The sequence below is a fragment of the Taurulus bubalis genome, assembly GCF_910589615.1.
Source record: "Taurulus bubalis genome assembly, chromosome: 10".
Taxonomy (NCBI): Eukaryota; Metazoa; Chordata; class Actinopteri; order Perciformes; family Cottidae; genus Taurulus; species Taurulus bubalis.
In genome coordinates this window covers 6,136,996-6,156,862 of record NC_136598.1, presented here as the reverse complement: position 1 = coordinate 6,156,862, position 19,867 = coordinate 6,136,996, and the positions used below count along the sequence as shown (strand labels likewise).

The window sequence follows — 19,867 nt, the reverse complement described above, 5'->3', positions numbered from 1 at the left end:
CCATTGCTTGTGAACAGCTTTATAAAGCAATCACATTCTCCTCGAACATCTGTTGTTAAACATTAACATCCTTACTACTGGTTTTGTCTTTCCGCATGAAGACTCATGCACAGTACTTCTGTACTTTTCCACTGAAGTTATATTCATTGGATTTATTTGCCTTTTTTAATCTAAACTTCTCTATTTTTTGTTTGTATGGGTATTCTGGTTCTGTCGTATTACTTGGATATACACAGTTGTCGCAAGTAGCCATTTCAAATATAAATGATAAGAAAAACAAGAGTTATGCATCCTCCATTTTCTCTCTTGTGTCCTTGGCAGAGAAAGTAAAAACACATAATATTGGAGTCCCCCAGCCAGAAGAGACAAATATGAGAAGGCGAAGGAAAAGGCAGTTTATGTTCGTAAAAACAAGAGAGAAAAGGCAAAAAAAGGCACCTCGAGACGTGCCACATTTCACAAATGATTCCTTAATAATGAAATACATACAACAGTAGACTTCACAATTCATCACCCTGTTCTTCTAACTCTACAAGCCCAACCTCTGGTGAGCGTGGAAGTCCCAAATTATTGTGGGAGCTCTCATGAAGGATCTTAATCTTGATTCAGTGCTATAATGAGAAGTGTAAACACACTCAGCCATCAAGCACTACAATTAAGACAGTTCTCTAATGGTTGGCATTGGATCGTAGGTGAAAATAAACACAAAATGCCAGCTACTACTGGGAGTAAAAAGCTTCTTAATCAGATAAAGGTAGGCCATATTATCCGTTTGAATGAGTGCGGAGTGATAAAAACCTTTTTGTTCATACGTTTTATATGTAAAAAGGTCAAGTACGTACAATATACCACAAGAATTACAGCAACTCTGCGTTTACTCTGAGGTATATTTTGTGGTAGAACCCTGTGTTTAATTACTGACACTATTTGTATTGTAGGAAAGGTAGACTGATGTCCATGTCCGAGGACGCACCAGGCTTCACAGTACACTGAAAAACCTAAAGATATGGACCCCTCAATGACCAGTGAGTGAAAAATCTTTAACGTGTTGTTACATACTCAACCAACACATTTTTATTACTTCAGGAGGAAGCTTAATTCCCTTGTTTTTACTATTTATATACATTATATATTTTCAGAGCATTTTCAAGTGAAGTTCTTCCGAGACAAGAAGGGGTGGACAACTCAGGAAAGCCATTGTTCTTGTCTTGAAATAAGATTTCCAACCCCCAGAGTATTCAGAAGGATGTTTCCCGCTCCCCAAACGACAATGAACTTTTGGAGATTATGAGAAATGCATTAGCTAGAGACCGCGGTAGAGAAGGGAGGGCTGAGGTGGGGTCAGTCTAGTCGAGTCCAATGGCTTGGTGTGCCCACGGGTCAGCGAAGAGTCCCATAATTTGGGCCCTCTGAGTCAGCACTGGCCAGTATGCCTGTCTGGTCCTCCTCAGACTGCCTGCGGTGCAGTAAGGAGGTCAAATAGATATAGGGGTTCTTCTTGTTTTGCCTTTTCCTCTTCCTGTTGAGATCCTGTCCTTCTTGGGGTGTCTGGGATTGCTGCTGGGTCTGAGAGGGACACGCACCTGAAAGGGAGGCAGAGAGTAGCACAGGAGTAACACACCGCCCACATATATTAAGATTGATCGCTTCTTCAACCGTCAGACGAACCTGTTCTCCTTCCGGAGGTTGTGTTGTTATTGTTGTTGGCAGCCACTCCCTTGGCTTTTGTAATACAGTGGTGTAGCAGTGCTGGTAAGCTCTCAGACCCGGCAGGATCACTAGACGCACCTAAAGGCTCCCTGAGAAGAAAAGAGACAGCACAGCATACGTTGTTCTGCATTAATCCGACCGTTGTGTTCGGTCCCGCCTCAGATGTGAAAAGACAGAATGGCAGTTTGCGTTGCTATTTCCAGTATTGTACTGTATGATGTGATGAGCTCATGTACTTCTACTGAGAGCCCTTTCACTAAGATGATGAATTTCCACTTTCTATCTGCAGTGATGGATGATACAAAAAAGGTTAGACTCAAAGGAAACAGGAAGTGAGAGAAATAAAGAATAGTTGACATAAGGTGGATTTGGTGAAATTATTTGGCTTTTTTAGTTTCTTCTGAAACAGTCATTACATTAAAGACCCAGTCCAGGGTTTATAGTAAACTATACGAAGGGTAAAGTGTTAGACAAAAGTACAATTGTAGGTCCCATGATTGTAATTCAAAATCAGGGGCATTTTGTAGTCTTAGCAAGAGTAAATATTTCAGGTTAACACAATTATGTAAATTCCTGTGCTCCTTTAAGTTTGGGTCTTTAAATAGTGACTGCTTCAGAAATGCTCTTTGCTGTATAAAACTCATAAAATGAAAATAATTTGTGGAACTTCCCGTAACAATAAAGTCTTGGATTATCCTTTAAATGTCTCCCAATACCATTATTTTTAGCAGACAGTAGAGCATTTCTCTAACAGTTAAATAAGTGTTTTACGATGAAGTGTGTGTTTTATAACTGAAGATAAACGTTTTATACCCTGAATAACTATTTTCATTTCATGAGTAATACATGCTAAATAAATGACAAAGAATCAATGTAGAATTAAAGGTTAAGTAGCTTCATTGTCATAGTATGCAGTTTTACCTCATACTGAATACTCGGTTTTGTTGTCCATCTCTTATAGAAAGATGCAATAAAATCAAATTAAATCAACCTCACAAACTCTGAACATTTAAGTTCTTGAGCCTCACTGTTGGCTCAACATCTCTGCCTTTTAAATAACTGAGTATAAACAGCTTAAAAACTTGACTTAATGTTGCATTAAGTCAAGTTGTCGTGCCAAACATGTAGTGTTTCAAAAGGCATAGGAACACAAAGCTTTAGAGACGCTTGTCCATCACTTGTCGCTGTGGAGAGAGAGATTGAGAGCCGTTAGCAGAGAGGGGGAGGCAAATGTGAGAAACAGTCCCGGACAGATAGAGCATATTTCCATCGTCACATGAACTGTGTGCAGATGCCACAGTGTGTTAAATAGAGTACGTTTCCATAGACATGAACACTGTACGGCACACTTTCATAAACATGAACACTGCGTACAGAGGCTTCACCATGCTGACGGGAGGAGATGGCAGGAAGAGGGAATGGCCGTTAAAGAACAAGTCACATGACAGGAAGAGGAAATGGCCATTAAAAAACAGTCACATGACAGAAAAACGAAAGCACTAAGGACAACAAATGTGACGAAGAATTTAGTTTGAGAATCGTTGTTATTTGTTTGGTCGTAGAAAGAAGTTTAGAGAATGCATGCATGGCATTTTGCACATGAAACAAAACTTTAAAGGGGAATACTCCAGTCTATCATTCATGTGCGTCCTCTATTGATTCAAGGCTTTATTGTTTTTATTAGCAGGGAAACATGTCTGTATTCAAAAGACAATCCAAAGACAAAAATGCTTCTCCATGGTCCAAAACGGCTCCTCGTGCTTACTCACAAGCCTAATTACTGCGGCCTACGCCGCAGCAGGCGTACTGTGCCTGGGAAGAGTATTGACAAATGTGTCCTGCAGTCATTATTACCATTAGTTATACTTCACTTGAATCCAGCACAGAGGCACAACCCAAAGCAATTCCCCTTTAAAGGAGAGAGTGATTAGAGCCCTCCCCCTGCTGACCCCTCCCCTCTCAGACATGGGTCCGACCCTTACCTATTGCGGCGTAGGGGACCGGGTCACAACGCTGCCCAGATAGCTGAGATCAATAAAAAACAAATCACGTAAGACCCTTACCCTCTATAAAGCAGCAGCCCTATAAGCTACCTTCCCTTTAAGGCCAGTGATGGTGCAGGAGCAAGTCTCTGCTGCTTCACGGCTTTAGCTACTGTATGATTGTAGCTCGTAGGGGTGTGAGGTGGGTGTGAGGGGGCGCAGGAATGTGTGCAGTAAAGAAATAACTGTGGGGGCATGAAAGTATATGAGTCTCAGTTTAGTTTTTACGTAGGTGTGAAAGCATGAAACTTCCAGCGTAATGTCTGACTGTCAATCTGTGTACGGGGGAACTGATCTATCAGATTATTGCGGGAAATTATCCCTTCTTTCTTCATGAGTTTTTATCCTTATACAGTTGGTACCAATTTCTAATAAGACACACTTTATGAAGGCTTTCTTAATGGTTAATAAATCACTTGCATGTTAAATTATAAGCCATAATTTTCTTTCATCCTCCTCCAGCATGACACTTGACTCAAAGTGTCCTCTGATCCTGTGCAGAGCATTCATAGTAAAATGTATTTATGAACAACATACAGTGCAGAGAAGTAACTAAATTATACTGGGTATTGATGACTTAGCATTTTGAATGCAGGACTTTTGAGTATTTCTACACTGTGGTACTGTTACTTCATCATTTACAACTGCAAACTTGAATTACTGCAAAACCCCTCTATTACTGATTTTTTTTTAAATGTTTTAATTCTGTGCAGATGACCTATCAACTATTTCTGTTTGCTCATTGCAAGGTGAGAAATTATTGGGACTTTATTAATTAATGATTAATCATGATTCAGCAGATCTGTTGGATTCTTACCTTTTATTAATTATGTATTAATTAATAAACATTCAATTAACTATTAATACATATCTTAGTTGCAGCATATACATGCTTAATAAAGAGTAGATTGTCAGAAAGTGGTACCTTTGTTTTGTATAAAATCGAGTGTAATAGCAATTATGTAAATGTTCATCAAATACACAGTTAATAGTTCATTTTGAGCATGAAAACAACTTTTGCTTGGGATGCACACTAAGTTATGTCACATAACTTAAACATTTTGTTTACTTTCATAGTTCTTTCAATAATTGATCTGATTAATTGATTGAAAAAAAAAAATCTGTTTCAATGTTCAAAATAGAGACAGAATTTCACATTTTTTAAAACAGTAAACTTGTGGGTTTCTTTAGCCTGAAGCTTAATGTTCTTGAAGTCATTATTTTAACTTCAATTTGTATTGTGATGAATATTTATTGGATAAAATATGAGCTATAATGTGATAAAGACAATAATACATTGGCTTAAAATCAAATTGAGTTTTCACATGCTGTCAATTTTAGTTAAATGTAATTTGTATGAACTGATACAATGTGTGCTAAATGCAATTACATGCCTTCTGCATATTAAAGTACAATATGCATCAGAATTTTTCCTAAATGGAAACATCAATGTAAAACTGTGGGTAAAATTTTAGGATATTTGGAATAGAGAGCAGACGAGGAGAAGAATCTCCGCTTTAAATAAATATGTGACGATTCTCTACTGGAATGGATCACCTACCCTGAGGCTGATATCTGGAGCTGAGAGGGCTCTGAGGGTAGCATCTCCTCCTCTGTCCTTCTCTGGGATGGCCTCTGCCCGAAAACATCCCTGCACTCCAGAGGGGGAGAGGGAGACTGGGAGGGGTAACTGGCTGCAGTGGAGGCATAGGACATGTGGGCGTGGTAACTGGGGCTGGGTTGCCTGCCGCCCTGGCTCTGAGTGGGAGAGGCGGACAGGGAGGACCGCCGGGAGAAACTGACCGAGGGCTGCAGGGTGATTTCATGCATCTCCAGAGACCGAGAGGTGCGGAGGATGCTGGGGCGCGGAGGGGGCCGCACTAGAATATCTGGGGAACCCGGCTGGGTGCTAAGGGGGCTTTGGGAGAGTGGAGAGAGGCGAGAGGGCTGGAGTACTAGCGGGGGTAGGCTGGGGTCCGCCCGGCGCCCCGCCCTCGGACTGAGCCAGGACTGAGGGCTACTACTGGGGGCTGTGCTTGGGCTCCCTGCACGGGCTGCCGGGTCAGGGTAAGGCAACACTGGTACACCCACACCGTGGGCCGTGTGTCTGAGCTGGCCGAGACTCTGGGCCTGTTGCATAGCTAAACGCCTAACCGGAGGCCCCATGGACCTGTCTCTGCCTGAGGGAGCCATAGGGACCTCCAGCTGCAGGAGTCCGGGGCATGTTGGATCCTTTAGGGAAGAGAGGTGCAGGCGACTGGGGTGGAGAGAGTGAGGAGGGTATGGGGGTGGATCAGGGAGATCCTGGGGAGGATGTAAGGGATGGTGAGGTGGGTATATGAACCGTGGACCCTCTAGACCCAGGAAGGGTAACTCATGAGGCTGCCAGCTTTCAGGAGAGCGAGGAGGGCTGTGTGAGTGAGACAGAGAATGGCCAGAGGCAGTGTACTGATGGTGCTCCATCTCTCCGCTCTCCTCGGGGATGGAGGGGTAACCAAAGGGCCCCTCGGCGGTGCCTGGTGGGGAGGACAGAGCAGAGCTACGCGGGCTGATGTCAGGCATGTAGAATGGTGGTGGAATCCCTGATTCAATGCGGCTGCCTAGATACCCATAGAATGGGCCCTGGGGAAAGCCCCTGTAGCGGGAGGCCGGGGCCTGCCCTGAGGCGTGAAGTGCACTGCCCTCTGCAAAGCTCATACCTTCCATGGCCCTGTGGAGTCGGGGGCTGTAGTTGGGGGGCTGCGTTGACTCCAGGCTGGAGGACGTTGGGGAGAGCTGGGGCCGCAGCGTGGGCATGATTGGCGGCAGGGGCCCGGGGTCAAAATCATTCTCCTCATCAGACTGCCGGAACTCGGGGTACATGTCAGACTCCTCTGCGAAGGGGAAGCCATGGATGCGGCGGGGCGGTGGGCTCTCCATGATGAAGCGGCCGTCGGGGCCGCGGCTTATCAGCTCAATGGGCGTGGTGACCTCTGCCTCATACTTGGACACACTGTACTTCTTGCTGGCTATGGCACGCTTGGTTTTCTTGTAGAAGGAGAGCTCTTTGTCCCGTTCTCTCAGAGGGCTCGGCAGCTTCCTGACATAGAGGCCCGGGCCGTGGGAACCATCTGAAGAAATAGAGCGGGGCCGAGATGGCGGAGAGCTCTCTGGACTTATCTTCCCCGATGACAACCTAATAAAAGAAACGCAGACACAAGGTACTCGCTTAGTTTAACATATACCAGATGAAACCCAAAAGGATCGTGGGTAACTTTAAAAAAAAAAAAAATCTCTGATGCTGTAAACCAAGAGGCATGATTGCTTTTTCATTCTTAAGCTAAACAGATGACACAACACAAAGCCAAAGCACTCCATCAAGGCAGCCATAATAAACTGCATTATGATAATGATGTTTATGGTGGCGGCAGCATTCTGATAGGACAGCAGCTAATGAACCAAGCCGGGATGACAGGATGAGAGGAGAACCAACAACGCAACCATGACAACCGTATCACAGATCTATTGAATCTACTACTTGCGCAGACATGAGACCAATTTCCATATGTTGCACCAAATGGTGATGTGAGGGAAGCAGATGACATCTAACCAGGCCTCATTTGCCCACACCAGGAGCAGCATAGTCAACACTTGCTGGGTCAGTGAATGCATCAGGTAGACATACATTATTACGAGTGCATATACACAGTACTTAACTGTACATGCAGCTGAGCTAATGCATTTTAATTATTGTATGGTGCATGGAAGTCTGTGCATGCAAATAGACCAGTGGTAGGCCTCACTACTACAAATTGTCATTGTCAGTTGATCATTTCTATGCAATGCATTAACCATGCAGCCGAGCCAGTGCAGTGCAGCACTCTCTGTATTTTAGTGCAGGCAGGCACTCACAGGGGGCTGGCGGGCGGGGGCAAGAAACTGCTCCTGGCAGGCTCGTCCCAGCAGGGCTCTACCCCTGGCAAGGGGGTGAGAGGAGGCCTGCGTTGAGAGACAAACGACATGGGCCTGGTTCATACTTGACTATGCCACTTGCAGGAAGGACTACGTGTGAACTCCCTGACCTGCCTGGACCATTTCATAAAGAATAAACAAAGGCATCTGATGCTGACGGTTTACCTAAAGTCTCAGGCAACAATAAACATTTATTCTGGAATGGGATTTACACAGATTATTGTCACAAATGAGCGTTTTTTGAGATTGGAATGCAGTCATACATGTACACAAGATTTACAGACAGACAGACAAATACACACATGTAGCGGATACTGTACATTAAATGTGCAGCTAAACAAAAGATCAGCATTATTACACACTTGGAATCATGCAGAAAGCAGACAGCGTTTGAGGTTAAAGAACACAGATGGATCAAAAATCAATACACACACTGCAGCTTGGGCACTCTGGGTAATGTGCTTAAAATGCTGAGTTGGCTGCTTTGAACTTTCTTTAATCTGCCCACGATCCGCTAGAGGCTGCTACTGTACATGTTCTTCCACACCCTTCAAGTAGCCTGAAAATAGAACTGATGCTGTTTTTAACCATCCACCTGCGCTTTGAACATCTTAACAAATATACCATCTCTTGCCTTATTACGTCTTATCCAAATGCACAGGAGGAAGCATGCTGTGTGTAACAATCAGCTCTACTAACAAGGCTTTACGAATAATCTGTATTTCCAGTTGCTTTACTGTTAAAATGAATGCCTTCTCACAGCATGCACGGGAAGGGCGATCATGTAAAGGGTGCATTAGAAGATGCACAGTAGTAGCCCCCTCTGGCAGACTGCAGACTGCTCTGGCATTGACTTTACTTACGGTGACTCAATGCTTTTCCTGAAGTGTGTCACCGACAAGGGAGGATCTGAGAGGACAAAGACATTTCAATTTAGCATTTCCTCTTGCTTCTGCTTGTAGTATTCAACAGACACGAGGGCGGATTGTGAGACAGCAGGACCCTGGGATGAATAAAAATCACCCCACCCATCGTGCATAGGAGCAAGACTCTTTTCATTGACTTTCTAAAAGGAAACATTCACCCCAGCAGGCCCATATAGTAATCAATCCATGGTCAGACATTTAATACTACAATTATTACATTTGACATGTAACACTGACCTGGTTTACGTTTGATTTTGCGACGGTGTTGCTTATTGACAAAGCAAGCTGCTAGAGTGCTGAACAGGATTGCCGCTGCCAGAAAGCAGATAGTCGCTACAACCCCCGCCACCACGGGCCGTGCCAGCCCCTCATCAGGCAACTCTGCAGGGGGGAAGGGATCTGATGGGGCAAACAAGTGGGTGAAGGGGAGAAGTTACACAACTTCACATATATATGTGTGTATATATACACATACATATATATATATATATATATATATATATATATATATATATATATATATATATATATATATATATATATATATATATATATATATATATATATATATATATCGCTCACAGGGACAAGCATCGCCCTGTGTGTAGTTTGTAATGTTTAAAAAAAAAAAAAAAACTGACCCGTGCTAGACACTCCCACTACGTTGCTGCTCTCACTGATCAGGTCATCCATGACAGCCATCACTCGAAATTCGTACCAGGACTCCTGGAGGAATGACACAACAGACACACTCTTCTTATGGCCGTCACTGAGTTTTGTTCTTAGCTCACAAGATCATGCTCAAAAAGCAAATTGTGACTGCGTTTTGGAAAATGCACCTATTTATTATAATGATATATATGACAATTTTGCTTTGTTATTACTTGCATCCAGATGCAGTTCTTATTTTAATTATTCAAGTAGCACAAACAAACTTTTGTAATTTCCACATATAATGGTTATTAAAATGCACTAAAATACAAAAAGGCACAAGACATATTGTGTACATTGATGTCCATTAAAACACATGTTTAGAAATGGAATATTTATTGAAAGTAATGTTTTTTTATTATTCTTGGCACCATGAAATGGGGAGATTGTTAACAAGTCGATGTAAATGTATCGACAACATGTGTCTGACCTGAACCAGGTCTCTGGCGATGAGCTCGGTCTCAGTGGATGGGATTAGATCATCCAGAACCTCCCACCTCTCCCCGAGGCGGAACTCCATGATATATCGGTCGATGGGCGAGGAGTGGTTGGCTGGAGGCAGCCATGTGAGGAGAACACCGTGCTGCGTGCGGTTGGCTGTGAGGCACCGTGGTGGAGTAAGAAGCACCAGTGGTTCTGGGGTACCCAGAGGAGAGCCTGCTGAGCAGGGAACATGGGTCTCAAAAAAAGTATTGTGATGTACCAGTTTGCAAATATTAGACTACGTATGTCGTGAAAACATATTGTACAAACAAAAAAAGCGTTTTGTCTGCTGCCATTCATCTGCAGTTTTAGCCTCTATCTGAGTGTGTGAACTAGGTCATAACTTTTCAAGCCTCATTTAGCCTGAATGAAGGTAAGCTTTCCAACACAACGAGGAGCAGAATCCGGGTTTACACTGTCAAGAACAAAGACAGTATTGTGATGACGTTACTGTCATCAAGTCTTTGAGGGGAAACAAACTGATGTTCAAACTAATACAGCTTGGAGTTCTTCACATTAAGGGTTGGATTGGTAAATAGAAAAGCCTGACTAAGCAGAGTTCAACTACGTGAGTTTGTAAAACGATGGTGTTTCTTTCTTAATAGTCTGATATGTGCATGTCTTCATTCAACGCCTCCACTTAAAATCCAGCACTGCATCTTCCTCCCATCATGTCTTTTCTCCTATTTTTTTTACTGCCATTGATTTTAAATAGCATTACACCTTTAATTCAGTTTCAGTTCAGGCGGAAGCACACAAAGACTGGTTATTGGCAGCATGCAATTGAGGCATGAGCTGGATTTCAAGACAGGATAGAAAAAAAAGATGTAAATCTCCTTAAAGATTTCATTCAAAACATGATTTTCTGAACAGCAGCTCCATCCACCGACCAACAACTCATCAATACATATTTTTTCACGGCAAACATGTTGACTTGTCAAGTAGGTGGAACGAATAACATTTATAATAACTCACACCGTCATTAGTTACACCTCTGACTTTACTGCTATGCAAATTCAAAATGTTTGCTCTGACAATTATCACTTTCATTACTCTCCGTACTCAGGGCATTAACTACTATTTAAGGAATTGCAGCCCGCCCCAGCTCCTTGCATGTGCACCATTTCTTTGTTTTCTTTTTAAGATCAGCATATTTTATTGGTTTTCCAAGTCATACATTCTTGTTTGTTTAATCATAGCATCATGAATATTGTTTCATGGTTATGATGTTAAATATTTGGGGGTTTCTTCTTTTAAAATCATGACAGGAGAAAACACCTGAGCTTAACAAAGAGGAATACAGTTATTGATTTATGAAGAGTTTAATCACCACCTGTGAATTATGGAGGTGGATGTATTCACAGCAGTGTGTAAACGTATTGCTTTCTTTGTAGATGATAAAGTGAATAACCAATTATATACATTCAAGGTTTAGGTTTGGTCTTGCATTTATAGACTAGATTAAATCAATCTACTTCCTCTGCATGTTTTTTGTTCAGTTGGTGTGAAAAATGATTATGAAAATGGTTATCACGCTTTGCGTAATAATAACATTTGCATTTTTACTACATGGAGCTCTGTGCTTTACTGTCTTACTTTTCACTGATGTTCTAATACTCATCTTTTTAGGAGAATTCTAAACATACCAAAGTAAAATGTAAATTAAATGATCTGTGTTTTATCTATTTTCATTAATGTAAACATCACTAGATGGCTGTGTGGTGACATTCTAAAATAGTATATTTTGAAGTCAAAAAGCAGCAAATAAGGAGGGCGAAACCTTTGAATAAGAACCCACCTGCAGTGTTGACTGTCACAACTTCGCTGAATGGGCCCGTGCCCAGTTTGTTTTGTGCCAGCACACTGAACTGGTACTCTGTCCCGGGTTCCAGCCCTGGCACCACCAGCCAGGTCTGAGCACCAGAAACTGGCATCGAATGCCAGTCATGAGGACCGAAGTCTGTTCTCTTTGACCTGAGAACAGAAATGAGACAGAAAAACATTTATTATAGATGATTTATTCCATAAATAATGTAATGTAGTAACTGTAATTTGTCACAAGACAGTGTTGGTCAGTTGGGGAAATTTTGCAATAAATTAAAGGGCCAAGCACCAAAAAGATTTCTGTGTCAGATCAATTATTTTACTTTTTTTACTTTAATCATGTCTTCATTTGTAGTCATCTTTTAAAATGCTTTACTGCCTATTATATATTTTATTTGGTATTGTCTTTTATTTAATAATAAAACAAATGTTGGTTTATGTGTGTATGTCTTATGTGCATTGCTTTACTGCTTACATTTGTTCTCTCTTATAATGAACTTTGAATTGCACTGATTGTTTAAGAAAATTAAGCAAACAGCAGGGTTAAGACATTTTATTCTTAAAGTTGGCTCAAACTGTCTGCCATAACCATATCCATAAATTAAATGTCTTTAATGCATACCAGTATTTATCTTTCAAGACTGATTATAAAGGTTTTTACTGACTAGTGTGTGTGTGTGAGCATGGACAGACCAACAAAGATAATGTAGATAAACACGTGCACAAAAATGTCTAATATCCATGTGAAATAGGTGAAATAGGTAGAATTGACCAAACAACTTTCAATGCAACCGGTCTTCCCATTGAAATGGAAGATATTGTTCTTTTTAATTTTGAGCAAATAATGAAGTACGATTTTTAAACATTGGTGACTGGCAAGACAACTTTAATGATCCACCGGGGAAATAAGGCCACTTTAGCAAGAAACTCTGAAGCAGATGTAATTCAAGTGAATTTAAGATCATTTTGAACAATTAAAACCTAGTTATTTGGTGCATTTGACCTCATTAGATTACATTTCAGTTCTTATCACTGTTATTGTATTGTGTTACATCAACAATACTTTACTCCTCTTGGCTACAATGTGTTTGAGTCAATTTGACAATGTAATTACAGGGCATTGAAATGCATGTACTGGAGTAAAAAGTTGAATATTTGCCTCAGTATAAAGTAGCAAAAAACAAACACACAGTACTCAAGTAAAGTACCTGGTACTCGAATACTATCAAGTGCATGTACCTCATGTACGTCATGTGAGTGAGATGTTACTTTCCCACTACGCACCATGAATAATGCACATGTACATCGACTGAATACTCTGAGAAACATGCTGTAGAAACAATTCTGACATATTTTATCATCACTAGTCAGACTAGGCTCTTAACCTCCAGGTAGTGTTTCCACATCTGCAGACGGCTGCCATTGATTTGAAGTTAAATAGGAGCACTCACACTGGACCATACCACACAGAGAACGTCTGTTCGTAGCCGCCGTCATATCCTGGTTCCCAGGACACATTAGCAGAGGTTATTGAGGGCAATACATGGATATTGCCAGGAGCGTGTGGGCTGGTGCCTGGGAGACCGAGACAGAGAGAGGGAATTCATTTATAAAGCACAAGTACAATGTACATATCAGATATATAACTGCTGACAATTAGCATGTAATATCACTTGCAGTAATGGAACTATGCATATCATTTTAACATGTGGGGTGTATTGCACTTTATTCACATAACTGGTCTTTTAAAGTGAGAGGAGAATTTTGTTGCCCCAAAAAAATGCTGTGCTGCATCGAGCAACAACTAGCAAAAACTCTTGCTGTAATAAAGTGATGCTGGCTGAGGTGGTGACCAGTCTAAGGTCAAGTTCAAGAGCAGCAGTGTTGTCTGCAGCTCTGCTCATTCCACCCACATAACAGCTGTGCCACGTGGCCTGAAGCCAGTTACTTCTCCCTGCGATGAAAGAAGACCTGAGCGTGGTCTGAGGGGCACAGCTGTCTGCAGCACCTGTCGGCTGAGAGCTGGTGGCACGTAAGTAGGCTGGAGCTGCCACCATAGCATCTGAAACCTATACTGAATATATCCATCTTTCTAGCCTGCAGGGGTCAAAGGTTTCATACTCAACATTTTGGTGTGAGTATTTCTTTAAAAAAAAGTCTGGACTAGCGTCTGAAAGAAAAAAGAAAAAAATATAATAAATATGTCCACAGGGAAAAGCAGTTGTGTGTATATTGAGTGCAAATAATGCAGCACTAACCATCCCCAGCACACACAGAAACTGTTGTGCCTCTCAAGTATATTCTACATGATTCATTCCCACCATGATTACTTATTAAAATCTGAACCCTGCAATTTGCATTATAGGTAATAGAGGAGACGTTCTACAGTGTTCAGTTTGAGGGTTTGCTGCACCAACACTTTTATACACACAGATAATTTTGAGTGAATAACAATGCGATCTTTATGCATCGGGACCTTCACAGCCCGGTTTGAACGTCATAACCCTGCCTGCCTTTGTCGACACTTCAGTCAATTTATCCAAGAGTGAAAAGATGTCCTTGGTCCATTGACTCAACAGACAAAGGCACTCACTCACTACAGTGAGGGTGTTTCAGCAGATACAGACACCACCCTGTGGTTACAGATTCAGGAGTTTTGAATTAACAGTATAAAGCTATTACAGATAAGATGGTGGTTTGAGGGATGAGGGTCTTATCGTGCAAAACACTCAATACACACACAGCAAAGTGTGATCACAATGAACTCAAAACAACTTTGACAGGTCAGTTGGTTGAGGAAATTGAGCAAACTCTGGTGAGCTGAGAGGACTGTGCAGATTGTTTGTACCGATGACTAGGATACGCGTGCTGGCAGTGATGCTTGTGACCACATTGGTGGCTACACACTCCCATTCTCCGTGGTCCTCCTTGCTGAGAGACAGAAACTGTAAGCTGCCACTGGGTAGGATGTTGTGCTTACTCTTGCTTGGCTTCCCCACCTTCAATGGACACGGAAATTACAGCGACATGGTTAAGAAGTGGAAACACACATTTCAGCACATAAAAACAAGTGCAGCAGATGATTTACTAGGCTGTTTGTTATAGTGTGTTTTACTACTGAACCTTTCTCCAGGTGATGGCTGGTATGTCAGGGTCTCCAGAAGCAGCACAGGGGATAACAAGCTCTCTCCCAGCCTCCTGACGGTATTCCCCCCCAGGTCTCACGTTAAAGTAAGGAGGATCCTAGAGGAAACACACAAACACCAGACCCATCACGAGGACTTCTTGGCACGTCAGTGTGTGCTTAAACTTGCAGCAGACATGAGCAAACATGAGCAGTGATGTACCTTTAGCACCAAATTGGCAGGGGAGGACATGCCCATGGTACCCAGGGCGTTGTAAGGCACACAGGTGTAGGTGCCCAGGGAGTCCTCTGTGGCCTCCGCCACCCGGATACTTCCGTCCGGCATCAGGCTCCAACCAGGGTACTACAACACAAGGTCCCATCTGAAATGCTTGATGTCAGGTTGGTTTATTTTTACTGAAGTTGATGCTCATGTAATGAAGGCCTGCCTTCAACAGCAGCGCAGCATAGTATGTGACCTCAGTGACAGTCAGTGGCGGGCCGTCAGGGCCTGCTCAGCCTTCTCTGCTGGCCTAAACAGAATCACAAAGTTATAGCTATTTTATCATTTCAATCTTTTTATTTTTTATAATTAAAAGTTATAGCTATTTTATAATTTAATTGTTTTTCACAAATACACTACATGTATTATAATATTTTTTCCCTATCAGCTTATTTTCTCATTGCACAGCTCCTGTCGTCCTCTGTTCCTCAGCTTCCAGCCTGCAGCTTGGCAGCTGGTTAAGGATCTGGTTAAGGATCTGGTTAAGGATCTGGTTAAGGATCTGGTTAAGACCGCTCCTCCAATCACATTTCACCTCTGTTTCTCTATGGAATAGAGAGCGGCTTAAACTACATGGAGAGGCCTGCTAGCATTATGGACGTGTGTTTCGCCACAGGGCCCAGCGTGACCATTAACGTGCGCTGTGATTGGTCAGTGGTGCAGCGGCAGTAGGTGGCGGTAATGCACCTGGTAAAGACCAGCTGTTAAACAGCTGATCGAGACTATGACTCAGACAGCACTGAATTCGCAGGTAGAAAAATCCACGGCCCGCCACTGGTGACAGTAGATTAGACCGTAGATATATAGAGTGACGAATAGAGAGCTCTGGGCACTTCAAAACAGTTTGAAAATGACACAAACCTGATAATAGTTACAAGTAATGGTATATAATGTAGTTGGTAGCAGATAGACGACTTTATTAACATATTTGTCAACAACTAGAACTCCTCCTGTGGCACCCATGACAATATAGTAATGCAGTTGTAATAATAACACATGTCTTCATAGAAGGAGTAAAACAATACTGTGCATTAACAAACTCCTATATTGTTATATAAACCATTTATTTAATGTTTTTACTGCTATAAATGCTAATTAGGGCGACTTAAAGGTTCATAATCCTACCAACGGAAACTTCTCCTGTGTCCCGAGGGTGTAGGAGAACTACAATAAAACATGAATCTCGAGCCAGTGTTCGGTCTGTCCGATCTGGGCTACTGAAACAACATAGCGGACTTCATGAAGAGGACCCGCTCTGTATTTAGATGTAAAAACAAAAGGAATCGTATTTTCAGGTGATTTATACGCTAACGAAAACACTTACTAATATTATATTCCATTTCAGACAATAGATTCCTCTAAATCCTACACACAGATGGCAACTTAAATGTAAAAGTGCAACAGTTAGTGTACAGCACTAAACGCAGGCCTGAGCACTGACCTTCTCCACTCTGAGGGGATAGCCGTCTTTCTCCCACTTCACTGATGTCACAGGTGGGTTGGCGTCCACCGGGCAGCGAATGATGCCTGGCAGTTTCCGGGGGACGTAGATGACCGGGGGCATGTTGATCACTCGGGCAGGATCTGGAGTAAAGGGAAGATCAGTGTTAGGGATGCTCGACAACATTACTAGATGTAATCCAAAAAAATGACATTTGGTGTATTGCTTGATGGAAAATACCGGGGCCTGGATTTACTAAGCCTCTCAGAGTACGAAAGCACTCAAACAAAAATGTAATATTAAGTCTTTTAATCTAGCTAGTTCTTATTTTGCATGAATTTATAATGATAGCAGGGCTATATTGTTTGAGAGATGTGTCCATATTGTTACAGTGCATTTCCCAAGATGTATACATGAGAGAAAAACTAATTAAAGGTTATCAAAGTGATTTTTCGAGAAACATAAAACATATTAAAAAGTGGTGCTATTTTTTCTGCATTTTCATTTGTACCATGGTTTAATATTTGATCACACTCCCTCTGAAAGTAGTCCTTCTCCTTGATGAAACTCCTACTCTGAGCATATTTAGTCCTAGGTTAACTTTCAAAGTAATTCCTGGGAGTGATTCTGAGCTGTTTGATAAATATAGACCCAGAGTATGTTTTGCATCCAGGAAACTGGTTAAATTATGATCTGCGGTTTTCGAGGCCAGTGATAAATCAGTGCCTGAAGTGCCTGTGAATCCCCGGGCTCTCTCTCGTACTGTAGCTCAGTAATCAATGACCAGCAGCAACTTGGGAGCAAATTAGCACAACACACAAGGGCTTGACGATGATACGTCAGATGGCCAGGAGCGGCGTGTCTCTCCTTCATCGGTCAGAGCTGCTGAACAGGAAGGTCACACTTTAAATTTTTTGAGGAGCTAGATTCAAAAGAGACGAGGAAAAATGGAGTCTGAGGACGAGCCCGTCTCCATCTTTGTGCACAGGAATGAGGCTGGAGTTGGAATAGATACAAACGGTGTCATTAAGATCCACTACGAATATGAAAATGGTCAAAGGGGCTCGGTCGAAACAAACTGTGTGACACTCTGTCACATCTGACCTTGAAATTCAAGAAGGTTACTTTGCGTTACTGTGGTCGAGCAGCGCTGCCAAATAACACAGCAGCCGCTGCTGCTGTTCCCTTCTCCTCCTCACACAGCTCGCCATACCGTATCCCCGCCCCTCCCCCATCCACTTTGTTGCTACGGTAACACTCACACTGAACAGTCAGGTAGGCCGATGCCGAGGGCGAGATACCGAGACTGTTGCTTGGGCTGCAGGTGTATTTCCCAGCATCCTCCGGCTTGACCCGGAAGATGATAAGCGTGCCGTCGATGAGAATGCGCACTCGAAGCTTCAGATCACTGCAAGAAGACACACACACACACACGCACACACACACACACAAACACGTTTTGGCATGCATTGTGTTACACACAGAGAAAGGCACACGTCTCATTGTCTTTGCTGAGTTACCCTGAGGTGCCATAAGAGGGCAGCAGAGAGTCAAACAGCATCCGGCTCTGAGAGGATGAACACAAGAGTACAGAGCAGGAGATTCAAATAAATCTGCTCATGGCCATAATCGCCAAATGAAACATGTACAGTCTTTTTGTGTTGCCCCCTTGACACCATCTGAAATTGAACATCGTAATGATGGAGCACATATTCTGTTTGTTTTTTTTAATGGAGCTGCTTACCTTTTCCACACAGGGAAACAATTTTATCATGCAACATAATTGGAGCTCAAACTGAATGTGTCATGAAATGAAAGTGTACCACTTTTAATAAGACCCCCTTTTATTAAGGGGTTAATTTTTACAGATCAGTTTTAGCGCATTAATCAAACCATTTTTATTACGCCTTTTGATTGTTTGGACCATATGAATGGATCACAATTCATTCATCAGCAACTTATTGACTTATTTATTAATGGTTTACTGCATTAATACCAAATAGATGTGTTACGACTTGGAAACCCAACTTCTGTTCGTATGAATGGCTTAATAATTGATGTGTAAAGTATTAGTTAATAATATATTATATAATATACAGAATATTTACCATTAACAAAGCCATCAGTCACAACATAAAATAAGAGCTACCTCCTGCCTTTAGCTGTTTTTTAGTTATCTAGGAGCTTATAAAAATGAATTATTATTATAAGATATAATTAGACTTAGATGTTATTCTATTATGTTTGTTTCCATTACTTTGGAAATGTTGTTTTCCTCTCGTTCAGCCGTCTCTCTTCTTGTCAACTTCTTAAACTACTACTCCCATAGTTATACCTTATAAACTTTCTTATTTTATCCATCCTGCAAAAAAATAAAAAAAATAAAGATTGACGCCTGAAAGCTGTTTAAAATGAGATGGGACACATCAGTGCACTTCCTCTGTGGAAGTCCTTTAGACACTTGTTTTCACTGCCACTCAAACTCCCATTCACTTGTTCCTCCTTCCCACTTGTTCTGTCTGTCACTCGCTTGCTGTAAAACCCTCTCAGACTCTAAAGACCCGTTCTGGGGAGCCGCGGAGGTCCAGGCTACGCTTCAGAGATCATGATGACATAAGGCCTGAGTCATGTGATATTGTCATCAGAGCGCACTAACTCGCCTGGCACTGTCCAGACAGACCCCCACTGCGGCCCCAGAGGACAGGACACCGGCCCACAGACACACACACACACACACACACACACACTCAAAATACAGCACAGGGACACACAATGTCACTTTCACATCTTCAAAGCTTTGGGATGAATGCAAATTGTGGTGGCGATTTAAATGTCCCGATGAGCACGAGTAAAAGTGGAATAAAGTCTTAACTTCACCCGAATGCTTCATTAGGATGCTTCCCTGCAGTTACAGTACAGAGCAGAACTTGATCATAACTTTACTTCTTGAAGTAGACGTTATCCTCTTCCCAGAACCAGGTGTAGGTCAGGTTGCCAGGATACGCCTCCGCTTGGCAGGTGAAGAGTGCATTCTGGGATATGTTTACTGTGACGTTTTCTGGTGGAGAGACGATGTATGGAGGACCTAGGAGAAGCAGAAACAAGTGTTTTAGTTGTTGTTGTTGTTGTCTATTGGTTTAATCATTGAAACCTGCAATAACAGATTATCTTTTATGGATTATGGTCCATATTTACGCATCCAGCAAACATGGAGTAACATTAGCATTCATTCAGATTCCTGTTTATGGTCACATACTGAATGAAAATCCAATATTCACTCTACTCTATGAACTCCTGAGGGAAATATCTGGCTGTTTAGCTTCTAAATGCTCTTCTATGTTCACCAGCTTGTTGCTAACTGCGTCTGTCTGC

General features: G+C 42.1%; 1 protein-coding gene across 1 annotated transcript in view; it reads right to left on the bottom strand.

Annotated features, from left to right (window-relative positions):
• Positions 1–1,380: 1,380 nt before the first annotated feature.
• Positions 1,381–19,867, bottom strand: part of igsf9ba (immunoglobulin superfamily, member 9Ba) — a gene marked incomplete at both ends in the record, with an annotated part of 50,923 nt that continues 32,436 nt past the window's right edge. Inside the window, 16 exons of the mRNA XM_079225405.1 lie at positions 1,381–1,583; positions 1,669–1,799; positions 5,314–6,927; positions 7,644–7,730; positions 8,567–8,612; positions 8,867–9,028; positions 9,271–9,355; positions 9,771–9,997; positions 11,622–11,797; positions 13,099–13,222; positions 14,496–14,646; positions 14,771–14,890; positions 14,995–15,135; positions 16,496–16,638; positions 17,758–17,903; positions 19,439–19,580. Of these exons, the coding sequence (XP_079081531.1) occupies positions 1,381–1,583; positions 1,669–1,799; positions 5,314–6,927; positions 7,644–7,730; positions 8,567–8,612; positions 8,867–9,028; positions 9,271–9,355; positions 9,771–9,997; positions 11,622–11,797; positions 13,099–13,222; positions 14,496–14,646; positions 14,771–14,890; positions 14,995–15,135; positions 16,496–16,638; positions 17,758–17,903; positions 19,439–19,580 (3,698 nt within the window). The remainder of the gene's footprint in view (positions 1,584–1,668; positions 1,800–5,313; positions 6,928–7,643; positions 7,731–8,566; positions 8,613–8,866; positions 9,029–9,270; positions 9,356–9,770; positions 9,998–11,621; positions 11,798–13,098; positions 13,223–14,495; positions 14,647–14,770; positions 14,891–14,994; positions 15,136–16,495; positions 16,639–17,757; positions 17,904–19,438; positions 19,581–19,867) is intronic.